Genomic DNA, 17,901 nt, shown 5'->3' with positions numbered 1-17,901 from the left:
ACGGTTTGCAATATGGAAGACAAGCAGGCCACTTTGCACTCTCCCAGACAGAATGGGATGGAGCAACTCGTCCACCCTGGTTAGTTCATTTTTCATTGCGTTTAGGGGGGCGAGATGCAGTGGAGAGGTTAAGGAACTGAGTTTCTGTGCTCTGCCCTTTTCACCCTCAGGAACACACTGTGTTGAAAAATAATTATTAATAATGTAATCTGTGTATCTTGCCTACAATGTGGGAATAATGACATGATTTCTAGTTCATGACAGAAAAAAACACTCCAGCAATTACTTTTTAAATTTTAAAAAAATCCAATCAAGAGATTCTCATAAAAAGATTTAGGGGGTTTCATTATAGAGAAACAATTAAATTCAGTGTGTGACAATCAATTTGTTTAAAAATCATAAGATTTATACAGGGATCTAACAATGAATGACTAAGTTTGTTCAAAGCAAGTTTGATTAAAAGGTGAAAAAATCTGGTCCATCCTGCTAAACACTTTGTCAGCAACTCCCTTCACCAAAGAGTTTTGACTGTTCATCAATAATCATACATTCAGTTTATAAGTCACCGAAGTGGCAGCCCTCAATTGATACACAACATGGCTAAAGGTACATGGACATCCCTTCTAATTAGTATGTTTGGCTACTTCAGGCAAAATCATTGCTAACAGGTGCATAATACCAAGCATACAGCCATGCAATCTCCATAGACAAACATTGGCAGTATTATGGGTTGTACTGAAGAGCTCAGTGACTTTCAACATTGCACTGTCATAGGATACCACCTTTCCAACAAGTCAGTTCATCAAATTTCTGCCCTGGAGCTGGCCTGGTCAACTGTAAGTGCTGTTATTGTGAAGTGGAAACATCAAGGAGCAACAACACCTCAGCCACAAAGCAGTAGGCCACACAAGCTCACAGAACGGGACCGCTGAGTGCTCAAGCGTGTAGTGCATAAAAATCGTCTGTCCTCAGCTGCAACACTCAATACCGAGTTCCAGACTGCCTATGGAAGCAACGTCAGCACAAGAACTGTTCATCAGGAGCTCCATGAAATGGGTTTCCATGGCTGAACAGTCACACACAAAAATGGAGTGGTGCAAAGCACATCGCCATTAGAAAGTGTAAATGCGTCCTCTGGGGTGATGAATCATGTTTCACTATCTGGCAGTTTGACTGACAAATCTGGACTTGGCGAATGCCAGGAGAACACTACCGGCCCATATGGATATTGGCAACTGTAAAGTCTGGTGGAGAAGGAATAGAAAAGAAATTGTTTGCTGAGTTTGCTGTGGAAGAACTTGACTGGCCTGCACAAAGCCCTGACCTCAACCCCATCCAACACCTTTGGGATCAATTGGAAAGCCAACTGTGAGCCAGGCCTTATAACCCAACATCAGTGTCTGACCTCACCAATGCTCTTGTGGCTGAATGGAATCAAATCCCTGCAGCAATGCTCTAACATCTAGAGCATTGCAAATCCCCACAGCCGTGTTCCAAAACAGAATGGAAACCCTTCCCAGAGGAGTGGAGACTGGCAGCAAAGGTGGGACCAACTCCATATTACTGCAAATGGTTTCTGAATAAAATATCCAACAAGCACATATGGATGTGATGTTTGGGTGTCGACATACTTTTGGCCATGTAGTGTATCTTGAGTAAATATAGAGAAAGAAAGACCAGCTGCTAACTGCTGTGACTCCCTACTTGAGGTACACACTGCAAGTCTGCTGCAAACATCTGCAATGTCACTAGTCTCCTCTACACCTACGATACAGGCTCACCTAGATTCTGGGTCACAGTCAACTGTCTGTTCCGCCAGAAAAATGGAAATTGGTTTCATTTGTAGAACAAATTAACAAAAAATCTAATAAAAAATTAAAATTTGAACAAATTACATCTTCAGTTACAGATCTGAGATGTCCCAGTTTGGATTTCTATGTCCTTGAGTTCCAAAGCAATTTGGTGCTTATTTGTTTAAAAAAACAGCGTGCTGGTCTTAAAATAACATTTTAAACTATTCCCATCAGCTCATATTGTCAGAGCATGGGTTGGCTTTCTGAATTCCTAGGATATGGCTTATAATACATTTCATTAGCATGGGCTGCCAGCTGTCATTTCAAGAACTAAGACTTAATGTTGAGCTAGGACAGGGCCATGTTCATGAATGTACCATTTAGACACAGCATAGGCTAACATGAACAAAATATAGGCTATTCAATCTGTTGTCCTTTGACCACAAATGTAAATAAGCATCACACATTCTGGCTCCTCAAACATTTTTGATCCAGTAAATTCATAATGTTGTGGATCGCATATAAAACATGTGACAGTAGCTTGCACACTTTTAAAACAGAGCACATCACTGTTACTCTAGGTTGAAGATGAGGCCTTAGTCACAGTACAAGCCCATGCTCAGGGACACCTCTGCAACACTGCAGCACATATCGACTGGATTAGTCAACCTTGACTCAGACGATGACTAATATTTTGTTTTGCTTTGCGTTTTTTTACGATGAAAATGTTTGGGCTGCCTGGGGAATCATCTTTTCCCACTTTCTTCACCTTCCCACCTTCCCCGTTCCCATTCAGCATATGACACTTCACAGGGAAGGGAGTGACATTACAGACGGGCCAGAGTAGCAGTTGGAATGTGCTGTAAGCAGTGTGCAGCTGTCAGGCTCTTCACCTCCTAAATGCTCTGCAATTGACTGAACTATGAAGCACAATAAAAGCACAAGATGGCACCTCACTATGCTCTCACCTCACTGTTATTCCCCTAGGTATAATTTACTTATCTAAGATGTGAACGTTTTCCTAGAGCTACATGCTGATTAGTTTTAATGACAGTGACAATGCCAAATGAATACAGCACAGAAACCTGCTGGGGCATAATGCATCTTATACCGGGATGCCCAGACAGTGCCATGTGATCTGCACTAAAAGATTTCATGCACTGTCACTGTTGCTGATTCACTATAGATAGGCTTGGGGCTGTTCAGGTGTTGTGGTCCATTGTGTCCAATCTCAGATTCTTTCAAAAACAGCATCTCTTCACGGGGTCTCCATCTCTGTCTCTCTCCTCGCGTGGAGTTGGCATGGCCCTAGTTTCCACGGTAACCAAACAGGAATTGCATCGTGGCAACTGCAGAACCAAACTGCAGCCCAGCATTAAAGGATACGGGGACACGGTTTATTTCAGTCTCTTCCTTTAGCAGTACAGTAAGTGTGCCCAGGCATCTCTCAGGAGGCTACGGCAGTAGGCAGGTTGAGCTGCGACTGAAATAGTCCAATGAGACTGCTCCTGTTTAAAACAGGGGAGCTCTGAGGACAGAGCTCAGTCGCTCCCAGAGACAACAATGATGCAAGACACAGGCGACTCCGCCATGAACTTTTACTGTCTGAGCAGCTAGATCCCAGTGCTTCCTTTTTCTTGCGCAAACACATAAGAAGGGAAGTCAAAAGGAGAAACAGCTCTTCTCTGCTGCCAGGTGCTCCACCAATATCTATGTTAAAATGTGAGATTCTGCCCACTAATAAGAATGATCTAGAACCAAGCATAGAACCAGCTAAAAGGTGATAATGTGTACTACATAGGTGATAAAGGCTAAAGTTCCCTGTCCCTGAAACCAGACAATTTTGTCTGGCTACTGGCAGATTATAAATTACAGTACTTGAAAGGCTCCTAAAACACAGAATATGTTGTTTCAATCAATTAAAAGGAAAGTAGTGACACCTGAGACTAGATGATTCCAAAGTAAACGTCAGTGTTAAAGCTTTAGCTATAAAAAAATATCCATGAATAAAGATGCACCTGTAGATAGAATATAACATTACCCTCAAGAAATATAAAAATGAAATCATCTAAACAAACAAATGTTGACACTATTGTAAAACTACCTTACATCATCACGGCTCAACTATAAGGGGAGAAAAATATCAGTCGGCTAGAAGCAGCGAAAAACAACTGGCAGTTTCCAACATTTCCTCATGCTCATTTAGCTACATTGTTGCCATAGGCTACCATATAACCATATTCTGGCATTTACACCGCTATATAACCTTTAAAACCCACCGTTACTGACATTTTACTTTATTTAGTCAAGTTATATGTAGCCTACATACTCCCTACCCAGAGCTTCTGTTAAGACACACAAACCAATGAATAAATAACTGTTGCTGCATTTTTCTTGTAGGATGGTCGACCTGGGGTAGCATTCATTTTACAATTACTAAATAAATAAATAAATAAATAAATAAATAAATAAATAATTTTAAAATGACCGTTCCCACTGGGTCTCTTTGCATCGCCGGTTGAATTTTGAAACTGTCAAATTAGCGTGCTGCAATGATAAAACGCGCACAGCACAGGAAGAAAATGGTCTGCGTGACGCTAAGCAAACCCTTTTCTGGTGAGGTTATTGTTAAGCTGCCGAGTTGCATTGAGTAGGCACGAAAGGGTGAAGGTGATGTCTAAATCTTCAGCTTGAACATTCCTGTCCAAAGAAAGCAAGGCACAAACCAGTCGAAGAGGAAGCAGACGCTGAAATTATTACATTTCAGAATCCGTTTGATAAGTTACAAACCTATGAAGGTGTATTCGGAAAATAATTAATCCTGTTTAATCAATGTTTTAGCAGTGGACAAATTGGGGGCCTGAAGAGCATCCCTAATTATGTAATGCTAGTGATCCAGCCATGGCCAATAGAATCCCATGCAACTACCGATTAACAACACCATCAATCTACAAACAGTAGGCTAGTTACCTGTGTTGAAATCACTGCTGGGCTGCAGCCTAGAAACACAGCAGTTTGTTATCTGGTTTACTCTGAATGTTGCGGAGGACGCTGCTCTATGGAAATCCAATGATTTACATTCAAAATAGAAAGGAGGCCATTGAATGCAAACATCTCTCCGAAAATCATTATGAAATCAACCCCATAGGTTGCCAAAAAAATTCCTAACGTCACTCCATCTCTTCAATTAAAACGCCTCCGAATCCATCACACGTTACTGAATGTAAACACAACTTTGCAATAGGTCAGGCTTATTAGCCTATTAATTTAAATTGATATCAACTTAAGCGAATGCTTGACATCCCGATATGATTATGGTAAAATTAACATTGTTTTCGAACGCCAATGTAAAGGCATTAGACTATAGGCTACAAACCTAAATTCAATATTACTTACAGCTGTGGCAACATAAAGGGATAGTCTACATTTCACTCGCGTCAATTAGGCTACTGAAGCATGTTGTTTAGCTATCGTGGGTAACGTTTTAATATAAGATACCCTCATGACAGTGAAGGATAACTACAGCTCGCTGTTCGTGTAGCTTATTTGAGTAGACTAAGTGTTGTAACCTAAGAGAAAATTCCCATAGTTTTTATCAAACGCAACAAATATGCTATAACTAAACCAGTGAAGTAACGGAACCTACACCGAGAGGAGGTTGCGTTTGTTTCCTTATCGGGTAGTCAATATAATCCAATGCCCCCAGATTGTCATTTCGGCTACAACGACCCCCGCTCAAACTGTGTGTGTAGCCTATGTGCGATTTTATTTTATATCAAAACACACAGAGTAGCTACGTGTGTAAACGCATAAAAAACATACCTGTGGTTGTTGGAGTTGAGAGATAATTCTCCCTTTCACCGTCTCCGCTATTTTGCAGCTCGTTCACAGACCACTGGACCACTTGCCACCAACACTTTCCTGACGTCAACAAGCCATCGGAGGAGGGGGTGGCTGTTCGTAGAATACAGTAGGCTACAAATGGGCGAGGTTCAAGCGAGCCTAAACCAGCGTCTGCTAACGTGACACTCAGGTGAATGGATGCAATAATATGACCGATTGGAATTTATATGACCGTATTTCTTAGAAACGTTTGTTCACAATTTAAACGAAGCCGCAAGAGTAACCCAATTAAAACGACTCTGGCAATATCCCGTTTATAGGAAAATAATGAATAAACAAATGGAAGTGCATGTGGAATACATTTAACATACAGGACCGTTATTCCTACAGTGATATCACCTGATATGGATGTAACTATCCTCATAATAAACCTAACAATTTGCAATTTAATCTCATATTCATTGTTTTATTTCAAATTTAATGTGTTGGAGTACAGAGCCAAAACTACAAAAATTGTGTCACAGTCCCAATACTTTTGCGTTTTGCTGTATGTTTTTGAATAGCCAGGGCTTAAAGCATACTGAGTAAAATGTTCAGTGTTCATTTGAGTTTAAGACGGATTGTGTAGGCTACTCTATCATAGTAAATCCAATTATCAGATTATTTAAGACTGGACATGTAACTGTCATCTCTCTCCATGGGTCTTCTGGAATACCTTTGCAAAAGTGTACAGTTATTAGGTAAGCAAACAATTTACAGGTTAATGGAGATGCTTTATTGTGATATAGCACCCTGATGCTATCCCCCTCTCAGGGAAGAGGGAAACTGAAATGGGAAGTTGAGCCATTTAAAATGAAATGCCAAGTAATACATAATTAATTTGTTCCTTTTTTCTTGTAAAAGGTACTTATCAGTACCCAGATTATTGTATTTGCAGGGTATACATAGGAAATTTGCTCCTTAAGGAACTAAAATGTGTAATCTTTAATAGTCAATAAGCAGAGTGTACCATTAACAGAAAATATATTTATTTTCCATTATGAATTATTTCTTTATTATTACCAAAACGAGGGAAATCAGTACCAGTTTGTTGTTCTGTAGGTTGGAGATTTAGGTTGCTAAGGTTACTGAAGAGACTGAAATTAATTGAATGTGGGATGCTGTGGTCCAGCACAAATGACAGCATTGATGTCATTTCCCCAAAATAACAGGTAGGCAATCGCCACAGTCAATCAATGCCCTTAGTACCCTTGCTTAGTATCACGTACCAATGCTTCACAATAAAGACATTTACTTAGGTGCCTATTGTACATATAGGGCCTAAGGGTGTGACAGTCCTCCCACAGTCGGTTTAATTCATTTATCAGGCCAATAAAATAGCTGACGAAAATGCACCACTAAAAAATAATTTCCTTGTTTTGGTGATGAAGAAAACGCATATTAGAATCAGCAGCAGTGATTTTGTAGTGAAATATAGGCTTACACATAACCTACCTAGCAGAGACTTCCAGCATTTTCTATATAGTGACTAATGACGCCATCTGTTGGTTTAAATTATCCAGTTCAATATGGAGAAAGTATTTACATTTTTAGACTTTTTGAAGTGGTAAAGCAAGACATTTTTTAAAGAGAAATAAAGATCAATCCAGGTCAGCTCCTTATTCATTTGTTTTTGAACAAAATATATAAATGACCATTTTTACATGGACATTCATATGTGTGTCAGAAAAGCTATTGCAAAATGTTATCTGCCTGTTTTCAAATAATCAGCATGGCTTTATGGAGGATTATTCAGCCAAAAATTAAGATAAAATTTGAAAATTTGAATGAAATGTGAATGAAAATAAAAAAATTTCATTTTATTTTTCAATTTTAATTTTAGGCCGAATAATCATTTACTTTCATTAATTCATTTTCATGTAAATTTTGATCTGAATAATCCTCAATACTGCTTTGGGGTGGCTTTTTTAAATCGCTAGTCTTACTTACGCCTTTTTTGGACTTCTGTTCTCAGACCCTAGATGCCGCTGTGGAAATTGATAAGGGTCGCAGTCGTTCTTCGTTCGATAGGATTCGATGGTCGAATGAGACGCGTTGCTTGGTGACAGGGAAGCCGCGGATGATATCGTCATGGTTCTTTTTAAGGGGGTGCGAGTCGATGTTTACTGCGATCACAAATGATAATAAAATAGCTTGGTGAAACTGTGGATTATTTATGCAACAACCTAAATCATCTTAACTTTCGGAGTCTAAATAGCCAAATGAACAATCATGGAGAGTTACACTTTCATCAGAGTTGTAGGCAAAGGTAGCTACGGAGAGGTGAACCTGGTCAAACACAAAACAGAAGCAAAGCAGGTAAATCCGGTAAACTAAACAATGCCTGCATTGATTCGACGTGGTCGCTGCAGTTGCTAAAGCTAGCTACTCGTCAGTTAGCACTCTTGCCAGCACGGCAGTTACTTACAATAGTGTTAGCTTGCTAGCTATATTGTTAAACATGCCCTTGGCTAGCCAACTAAAGCACGCGAAACGAGTCACCTTTATGGGTAGCTAGATAAGTTAGACTAAGTTGTGCTATTTTCCAACAATAGCTTGCTGCTAAAAATCCCATGTAACGAGTGAAGTCCGACCTAACGTCGCTGAACTGGATAGCGGACTTTCCAGTTTGTCTAGCGAAGTTCATTTGCCTGGTGCCTACAGTACAAGGCAGCCAATTGTCTGACTGTAGCTAGCTTCATGAAATTATGCTAGCTACTTAGAATAGAACTGAATAAATGCAACAGTGAGCTAACCAGCAAGAATGCAAATTATTTTTGATAGAAAATGAAGCTTGATGAAGTTGTCTAATTAATTGTTTTGATGCCCAGTGCCCACTGAATTAGCTAGTTATAATTAAACGTTAACTCTGCTGGTTTTAGTGTGGAATATTTTCCTATTTCAGTACGTTGTTAAGAAGCTGAATTTGAGGACGTCCTCAAAGAGGGAGCGACGAGCCGCGGAACAAGAAGCCCAGCTTCTATCTCAGCTGCGACACCCGAACATTGTGACATACAGAGAGTCATGGGAGGGGGAGGACTGTCAGCTTTATATCGTGATGGGCTTCTGCGAGGGTGGTGACCTCTACCACAGGCTACGGCAACAGAAGGGCGAGCTGCTCCACGAGAGACAGGTGGTGGAATGGTTTGTCCAAATCGCCATGGCCTTACAGGTAGATGCCTTTATGGATAAGAGCACCGAAACCTAAACAGGCTCTGGCAGGGGGTTCTTCTTCCAACTGGGCTGCCATTGTAACCATTATCAAGGAACTTAACCTGATTTGCTTCAGTAAAATTGATGCATTTATGGTTGTACACTATGTAAAACTGTAATCTGCAAGTCGCTCTGGATAACAGTGTCAGCTAAATGCATAAATGTAAGGCAACACACTCCTTCAAGAACAGGATTAATTTGTGCTCCTTGCAATATCATTTACTGTATCATTGTAGAATGTCTTACTAATGGCTAGTTTTACCTTTCCTGCTTTGTAGTATTTACATGAAAAACACATTTTGCATCGGGATTTGAAAACTCAGAACATCTTTCTGACCAAGACCAACATAATCAAGGTGGGAGATCTCGGAATCGCACGAGTACTGGAGAACCAAAACGACATGGCCAGCACTCTGATTGGGACTCCTTATTACATGAGCCCGGAGCTTTTCTCCAACAAACCGTACAACTACAAGGTATTCCCAAAAATCTCCACTCAGGCGAGTGCTAGAATCAAGATATGTGATTCATATCTTCTGTATTCACTGAAACCTTCTTTCTGTCGCAGTCAGATGTGTGGGCCCTGGGGTGCTGTGTCTATGAAATGGCCACACTGAAGCATGCCTTCAATGCAAAGGACATGAACTCCTTGGTGTATCGTATAGTTGGGGGAAAGGTGAGATGTCAAATGACCTTTGGCTTTAGTTAAGATGAGGTGTTTTCAAAGGATCATACATGTATATAAATAACTCCTATGTCTATCATTTAGTCACACATCACATAGTGTAAATTCTTGGAACCTTATTCAGTGGAAGGGTGGAGTAATTTGAAGGCTCAGGAGTTGGGGCAGTTAAGGTATTCTGTGCATTACATGGGCCATGCTACATGTTCTGGTTTCTGTGCAGAATGTGGCAATTTGAAGGATAAAGGACCTGGCGATAAGCTAGTCTTCACCCCCAGGTGCTCTCCCTTTAGCATCTGAAAAGGCTAGTTACAGTTGGCAATGTAAGATTCTTGCCCTCTGATTGGTTATACCAAGGTTCAGCCAGTGTTATATGTCAGTGGTTAAGTTTGTTTGAGTTGCTGCCTCTAACTAGAACTCCAACTACACAAGCTCAGGAATCATATGCAGTGGTTGACCATTGATTTATTAGCAAAACACATTTGTGGAAGATTTTTCAGAAATCCGTGCTGATCTAGTCATGCTCATTGTAACCTAAAGTTATGCGCCTAAAAAGTGAGGATGTGCCTAAACAGGACTTTTGTAAAGATCGGACTGCATTTATTTACAGCATTAGTATCCTGTTTGTATAATAGCTGCCTGAGATGCCCAGCAAGTACAACTCTCAGCTCGGGGAGCTCATAAAGAGCATGCTCAGTAAGAACCCAGAGGAACGTCCGGATGTCAAGCATATCCTCCGGCAGCCCTACATCAAACGGCAGATCTCCATCTTTCTGGAAGCCACAAAGGAGTATGTGTCCATTAGCTCCATAACCCTCTTCCTTGCCTATCTTTCTGTGCCCTGACAGAGCCCCTGTGTAACTCTTGTACAGTAAAGCATAGTTTTTACTGTCAGTGTCTGTTGTGAAGACAGCAGCTATTGAAGTGATCTATTCTTTTCTGTTTGTACAAGGAAAACGGCCAAATCGAAAAAGAAGGCTCCTTGTAGCAGGCCTGGGAGTGCGGCTGCCCGTGCGCCTTTGGTGAATTCCAAACCCCAATGCCCCCCTCAACCCCTCTTGGACCTAAATAAAAGGGAGAAGATGGTAAGAGACCTCCAAGCTAATGGAGCACACTGCATTTTTGGCAGTAAACAGAGAGGCAAGGGTAACCTCACATTTACTTCAACTATTGTTTTTCTGAATGTTGCTGTTCCAACACAGAAGGAAGAAAATCAGATGAAGCAACATCTGCCCAGCAGCAGCAGCAGCAGCAAAGCACTTGAACCCCCGACTTCCCCACAGCGTTTAACCCCAAAACCTCAGCCAATGGACGAACTAAATAGCCCAGGGGCATCCTTACTGACCATCAGCAATGTCGATATCGATATCCCGCCCACGAAGGAGAGGAAACACAGTAAGTCGAAGCCACTGTTGTCACCCCAGCCGGGCCAGCGGACTATCGATATTCTCACCAAGCAGACCGAGGAGAGGAGGGCCAAGAAAGCAGACCCCGCCCCTTCCGAGTTACATCAGAGGAAGCCGGCATCGGATGTGGCCAACAGCGCGAGAGAGGAGACGAGACTACCCAACGTCCCAGCACGGGAGGACAATCCGCCCCAGCCTGAGCTTACATCAGTGAATGATGGGACTCTGGAGCCAACGGAAGGACAGAATAATCTTACAAACGTGGAGGACAGAGATGACACCATTAAACTGCTCCAGGAAGTGGGCGCCTGGCCACAAACCCCAGAGGTGAAGGTAAGGGCAGATATTTTTCTTAGAAGCCTTTTCTGTCTTTATAGGTCAGAGTTGGTCTGTAATTATTTCTCAGTTCTCAATTTTTCCCCCAGCTTATAATCACTCATCTTCTTTCAGCAGAACTTGGACTCAACAGAAAAACTCCTTGAGCCTTTTGTTCCTGTTGTAATGGTACGGCTTCATGTGTTGCCTTACTTGTTAGTTAGGTCCCTGGTTATCGAATAATTTATTTGAACAATCAACCTTCATTGTGTTAGCAGCACTGCGTAAGATTATGGTTTTGGAATGCCTTATTTCTTGCCATGACCGTGTAAGGTGTTCATATTGTGTGTGTTGCGACCTTTTTCATTGAAGGAGCCTGAAAGCCAGGATCCACTCCCCTCTTCTCCAGTGCAGAATAACCCTCAGCTGCAGCCCTCCTCCTCTGCCTCTGAGCCCTCCCTGTCACGCCAGCGCAGGCAAAGAAACAAGGGGAAGGTGCAGGAGAACCACAGCAATCAGGCCAGTGTGAGTACAGAACCGGGGGTGACAACACCTGGTTGTGGATCATCATCTGCCGACATGATGCTGTTCTTTGGCATTCAAGACTTGAAGTGTTTTACGAATGCTTGTCATATTTTTCAGCATGATTGCCCACTGTTTTACTTTATAAGATATTGTATTTATGTTTATGTTCCATCTCCTTCTGGCAAATTTCATGCAAAACTTCTCAGGAACTGCAAGTGCTAACCAGTTAGTGAGCTTGGGCACAATATATTTATTTGTGCCAACGTCCATTAAAATGTTAATTGTCACAGTCGAACAAAGAAAACAAGCAAGGTAAGTTAGTTACTTGACGAAAATAATAAATGGTCTGCGGACCGCAACTTAATTCAGTAGTTAAAAAAAAAAAAAATTTTAAGTCCAGATGGACGTTTCTGGTCTGGTAACATCTGTCAGGTCTGTCTGAGGTTCTAGGACCCGTGCAAAAAAACTTTAGTTTGAGTTGAGTATGTTGTCCTGCTGTCAGGTCATTATCACTTGACATAGAACTTTGGATATTTATTAAGTGAAGGATCAAGGTACTAATCCCTTCTACTTACACTTGTTAGCTCATTGCTTCAATAAGGACTCAAGGAATAAATCTTAAATAGTTGAGAACAAGATTGTTTTGTTTACATTAACATTATTAACACATAGTGGAGCCCATTCTTGATTATCATTAATACCATTATCTTTCATTTTGTGCTAATCTTAGGGACAAACGCAGACAGACACTTCAGTATGCTGTTTGAGGAGTGGAGACACAATGCCAGTCGAAAGGGTTTAGAAATCTTTTTTGTATGGGGGACCTGCAGACTTCCATTCCTGTGCTCTCTCATGTGAGCTGTCCCATCTTCCCCTAGTTTACAGAAGTCCCTCCCAGGCCTCTGCCATCTCCTCCCTGCGACACGTCTATGGTGAATGTGAAAAAGAAGGGCCAGGGGGAACAAGCATACAAGGCCCAGGTTACCACGTCATCATCTGCCCATATCAGCAGCTCTGGCTCTGGGGACAGTGCCATTACAGCACCACAGGTGAGCCTTTGCTTTCCATGTCCCTAGTGTCACATGCAAGCTCTCTCTTTGGGACTCGCTTTCTTTTATTATTCAACCACCATTTTCTATTAGGATGGGAATATGGAGATGACATGCGGATACACTGTGACGCTGGTCAAGCACTGATTAATGTATCGGAGATAGAGTTTTGAAATTTTGAGTAATAACTCAACAGAAACAATGAAGCCCTAATTACAACCCATTTACTGAACTGACTGAACTGAAATGGAATTGACCCCAAATGTAATATTCAGGTGTGATATTACAGAATGCCCAGTGCTTGTGAAATGGTATTTATATGTATATTGCCTTAATTATTTAACTGTAATACATTAAGGAAGCAGTGGATGTTCATGTACCACGCAAGACTTTTAGTGAGGGCGGTGGGAATGTGTGAATAATTTGTTTCAGAAACGTCCGCTGTCTGCTCGAGAGCGGAGGCGGCTGAAGCAGTCCCAGGAGGACTTCAGCTACCCAGGTAAGACCTGCATATCATTGGGAGAAATGCTTAACTGAGAATTACATTTACGATGGGGGTAATATTGGGGTCATATCAGTATTTGCTGAATAGCTTAAACTTATGCAGCAGCCCAGTGCCAATATTAGGGCCAGTACAAGGACAACTTACATGCGCCAGAGGGGTGCAACATTCTGTGCACCACTGATGCTGTAAATTAAGTGAAAATGTCAATCTCAAAAAATGGTCAGACAATATTGGTTATTGATATCAGCCGAGAATTTCCATATCCTGCACCCTAATTGCCTTTTTACCCGTTTCTCATTACCTATTGACTTCTGTAACTTTGTTGTTTTTATTTATTGCAACTTTATTTCTTATTTAATTTGTGAAGCACTTTGAGTTGCAAACTGAAAAGCTTGTTTATTTTAATGTATTCATTTATTGGGAAATTCTTCACTGATGTATGAGAAACTGTTGAAAAATGTTTTGCTGAGAAACCTGAGCAGAGGTAACAGATTGTGCTCCCTTTCAAAGTTCTTCCTGCATTGAGGAGTCCATCGTGTGACATCACTGCAGAGAGGAGGGAGTCAGACTCCCAAACTGCAGCAGTCAGATCCTCGCCGTCTGACGGTGCAATCAAAACAACCTTGGTAGGTCTGTGCCTCCTCTTTGGTTGTGTATATAAAGACGATCTGTCACTTGAGTATCTGTCAGCTAACCTTTTTAAACATGATGCTTTCTGCACCAGGGGTGTGCAGTCTGATCCAAAAGGAGCCTGTGTGGGTGCAGCTTTATGTTTTAGGCCAAGACTTTAGTCACCTGGGGCCTGTATCACAAAACAGGATTACTGACTTAGCTGGATAACTGCACTGAGTAAAACCCGGAACAGCTCTTTTTATTGCAGTCCATGTTCAAGATTTGCAGTTATCCAGGTAACTCAGTAGTCTTGCCTTGTGATGCAGGCCCCTGATTATCAAGGTCATGATTAAATACCACGAGTAGTTAATTACTTGAATCAGGTGTTGTGGGGTGGCCCTTAGGCAATGTGATTATAGAGTGAAATCAGTGGCAAAAGTAATATGAATTAAACCTTTAAGTACAGTATTTCCCCACTTTCACAACTTATACATTTATCATCTTAAGTTTGTACATATACATATATAATATGTGCAGTTTATAATTCAATACAAGCCACAAATTCAAGTAAAAAATAATATACTGCATATAATAGTATTTAGTATAGTTTATAATTTACTGAGTTTTTCCCCCATTTAGATTCACACTCAAACACAACTTCAACTCACATTCAAATATAAATACCTTACTCACCTCACTCCCACCAATCACTGAGTAGAAAGGGTTGTGATGATGTCATAAGTAGTATTCCATTTTCCTACAGTCGATGTTGAAGTAGAAGAAAATAGCTTACGTTATTAAACTAATGTATTTGGTTAAAGTAACTTAAACGGTGAAAAATAAGGGCCTCTGTGTGATGTGTCGCTGTATGTCTGGTTTCCTTTCAGCAGCAAGGTGGTTCGTCCCGGCGACAGTCGGACGAGGACGACTGTGGCTCATCCACCAGCTCCACTGACCGTTCAGAGGGGGACAGCAAAGAGGGGTCAGAATCTTGCTTAACTACCTTAATTACCTGGCCAATGCACACATTATCATTGTCCCATGTGTCTTGTCCATTCCAATTAATCATTTAAATGTGATACTTGTAAGTCTTTGGATATGAAACACTTCAAGCAAGCAGTTCAGTGAAACACAAACGGTGAATCCCTCTTAAATTGCATTTAATCGTTCCCAAATCCATGCTCAATTGGGTGAACAAAATCTGTTGAATTTATTTGTACTGAAACCTCAATTCTACTTGCCTGCCTGTGTATTCATTAACTACAGACTAATTGTGACTGCATGCGACTACCCTCAGGCTGGTTTACTGCTCAAACCATTGTTACCCATTTCTTATCTCACGCCCTGGCTTGTATTGCATTGCAATTTCAGGAAGAGCGAGTCCAACGAAATGCAGGACCTGGTTCAGCTGATGACGCAGACATTACACATGGATGCCAGAGACGTGCTGGACGGTCCAGGATCCGCAGCACCGCCGGAGTTCAGACTGAACAGGCGCTACAGGGACACCCTGGTCCTGCACGGCAAGGCCACAGAGCAGCAGGAGGGATTCCGCTTCAATGAATTTCCCTCAGGTCTGTTGCTTTCCACACAAGATTACCCCTTTGTTGACCTTTGATCTTTATTCCTGTTTTAACAACAGGTTTTGTTCGACTGGCAGATGCACTTAAGCAGGAAATGATATTACCCATTTATACGGGTGAAGAAATGAGGAGAAATGACAAATGGGAGTGAGTTCTCCTTTCTGTTTGGCCTGTCTTTCCCTCAGACTCTCCCTCTGGCCCTGCAAAGATCAGAAGAGCGATTGAATATTTACGCACTGACGTGGTGAAGGGACTGGGGGTCAAGCTTTTAGACAGAGTGCTGGATATCATGGAAGAAGATGATGAGGAAGCACGAGAGGCAAGTAGCACAGCAGCAGCGGTTATGCCAGTAGCATGTTTCTACCCACAATGCAATGTTAACCGTGCACCGCCACGCTGGCGATTTGTCATCGTTTCCTCGCTTACGCTTTCAGGTGCGTCTTCGGGAGCAAATGGGAGGGGACAAGTACAAGGCCTATGCAGTGATGGTGCGGCAGCTGAAATTCTTTGAGGATGTTGCCTTCGGGGACGTGAACATCCATTAAGCGCATTCTGATCTATCGCATTCACCAGGATCGTGTCTTCCAGTACGCCGGAGTGAATCCAGTAGGAAGAACCTCCTGTGTAAAACTATGTAGAAAAAGCAAACGGTTTTGTAAATACAGAAGCGGCAACATTTATACTTTGGCCCATGTATATACGTTCTTGTAGATGTTTCTCTTCAGTTGGAAGTGTGGCTAGAGATATTATGGTATTATATAGTTAATATGCAAGAGAGAAGCTGAATGGGCTCTGCGCACCAGGCGCGACCACAGTGCTCACGTCAGCCATTTTAGGCTCTGGTGTTAAAGAGCTGCGGTAGTTTCAGCGTCAGTGCCTTCCACAGCCACATGCTCACTCCGTTGGTCGTCGCGTGACCAGGAGACGCTAGTTTTTACGGCTGCTTCCTTCACTCGCAGCCAGAAGAAACACTTCTCCTTGTGACAAGAGTAAAAATGTCCCGGTAGCTTTGCACGGGTGCGGTTTAATTTATTTCCCCAAGGTATTATCAGCCTACTATTATATTATTTACCTCAGCATTAGTCCCACGTGAATTTGTTAGTCTGCAACTGTTTTGAAGTCAGTCTTTTGGGGCTTTTGTATCGTTTATGTCTGTGAACATTTTGCCGAATTTTACAAAGAAATAGCCTTCAGAATTGTGCATAGAAAAAGGAGAAATTGTACTTGGTCAAAAATATATATTTCTTTCAAACTATGAATTTTGTTCTAAGATATACAGTATATCAGATGGAACGTTACAAATGTTAGCAGCTGTAAGTGTTGACTGATGTTCATCACTGTTTACGTAACTGAGCATTAACTTGCTTGATAAAATATGCAAGTCTGTAAATCATGCAAGCGACTACATCAGGCGAGTCATTCAGTGGCATGTGATGGAAAGCACATTTTGAAATGTGGGTCACTTTGCCAAAGGAATGCCCATTTAGATGAAAGAAGATCCTGGAATATCCTTGTAAGTGTCTCAGAGTAGGAGTGCTGATCTAGGATTAGCTTGTCCAGGACCATATCCTTAGTCATTCTTAACCTTATCCATTACGAGCTTAAAGGCAAAACTGAACCTGGATCAGCACTCCATGAGATGCTTTATGAAGAAAGGCCCTGGTAGGTTACTGATTGTAGTGTCAGGTAAAATGCTGTTACGATGTCAAGAAAACATTTAAATTCAGTTTTCAGTTTGAGAAAGGGAAATTAAAGTACTGATCAGCACCCCAACTATTTTGGACAACTTGCAATTTTCTAATACATGTTATAGCCAATGTTCCAATTCATGTTATAGCACAAATTAAATTGACTACTTTAGAATACTTTAAATGTGTATATATTGATGATTTTCCTTCCATGTACAGAATACTTTTTTGTATAAACATGAAGTATGGATATATTCTCTTGATTACCATTTTGTGAAATTCTTCATGTGTACATTTTTTTAACGGATTTGTTTCTGGATTTCAAGCCACACTTGCTTCAAATGACTTCGCACATCCGTTTATGTAATATTACATTAACTATATTTATTGGTAAGATTATGAATGGTAGCTGAAGACCGTGTGCTTATTTGAAACCTTTAACTGAGGTTTCATCCACAAGGGAACTGGCAGTGGTGTACCCAGCTAACTGACCCAGGGCAATTACTGGACAGAAAAACCACAGGCAAACACACGCACACACACACCAGTCCACCGCTAACAAATTAATATGTTTTGTTTAATATATTTTAAATAGTAGACCAAGATCATGTGGCAGTACATTTCCCTTCATATTATCTGCAGCAGAAA

The 17,901-nt window shown here is 41.3% G+C and overlaps 2 protein-coding genes across 7 annotated transcripts in view; one reads left to right on the top strand and one right to left on the bottom strand.

Moving 5' to 3' along the window:
• LOC118207859 (calcium/calmodulin-dependent protein kinase type 1-like) overlaps positions 1-17,901 on the bottom strand; it is a 70,812-nt gene that overhangs the window by 46,857 nt on the left and 6,054 nt on the right. Inside the window, exon 1 of one of the 3 annotated variants that reach the window (XM_035381990.1) lies at positions 5,616-5,829. The exons of 1 other annotated variant lie outside the window; for it this stretch is intronic. The gene's annotated coding sequence lies outside the window, so the exon portion shown is untranslated. Of the gene's footprint in view, positions 1-4,763; positions 4,979-5,615; positions 5,830-17,901 lie in introns of those variants that run through there. One more of the 3 variants, XM_035381991.1, reaches the window with a different exon arrangement.
• Positions 5,754-17,507, top strand: LOC118207858 (serine/threonine-protein kinase Nek4-like). 4 transcript variants are annotated; one of them, XM_035381989.1, is made up of 16 exons: positions 5,754-5,826; positions 8,581-8,847; positions 9,167-9,364; positions 9,457-9,564; positions 10,206-10,360; positions 10,523-10,655; positions 10,773-11,309; positions 11,427-11,480; positions 11,664-11,816; positions 12,695-12,865; positions 13,298-13,364; positions 13,881-13,996; positions 14,870-14,964; positions 15,354-15,556; positions 15,751-15,884; positions 16,000-17,507. In XM_035381989.1, exons 2-16 carry the CDS (start codon positions 8,734-8,736, stop codon positions 16,108-16,110), a joined length of 2,349 nt encoding a protein of 782 aa, XP_035237880.1. In that variant the 5' UTR covers positions 5,754-5,826; positions 8,581-8,733; the 3' UTR covers positions 16,111-17,507. The 4 variants fall into 4 exon arrangements, with proteins under 4 accessions (XP_035237880.1, XP_035237878.1, XP_035237877.1 ...); XM_035381987.1 differs by lacking the exon at positions 5,754-5,826 and adding an exon at positions 7,643-7,994 and having other exon boundaries at positions 11,430-11,480; XM_035381986.1 differs by lacking the exon at positions 5,754-5,826 and adding an exon at positions 7,643-7,994 and having other exon boundaries at positions 14,873-14,964.

The sequence above is a fragment of the Anguilla anguilla genome, chromosome 11, assembly GCF_013347855.1.
Source record: "Anguilla anguilla isolate fAngAng1 chromosome 11, fAngAng1.pri, whole genome shotgun sequence".
In the NCBI taxonomy this organism is placed as follows: domain Eukaryota; kingdom Metazoa; phylum Chordata; class Actinopteri; order Anguilliformes; family Anguillidae; genus Anguilla; species Anguilla anguilla.
The sequence above is the reverse complement of the archived record's forward strand: the minus strand, read 5'-3'. Positions and strand labels throughout refer to the sequence as shown.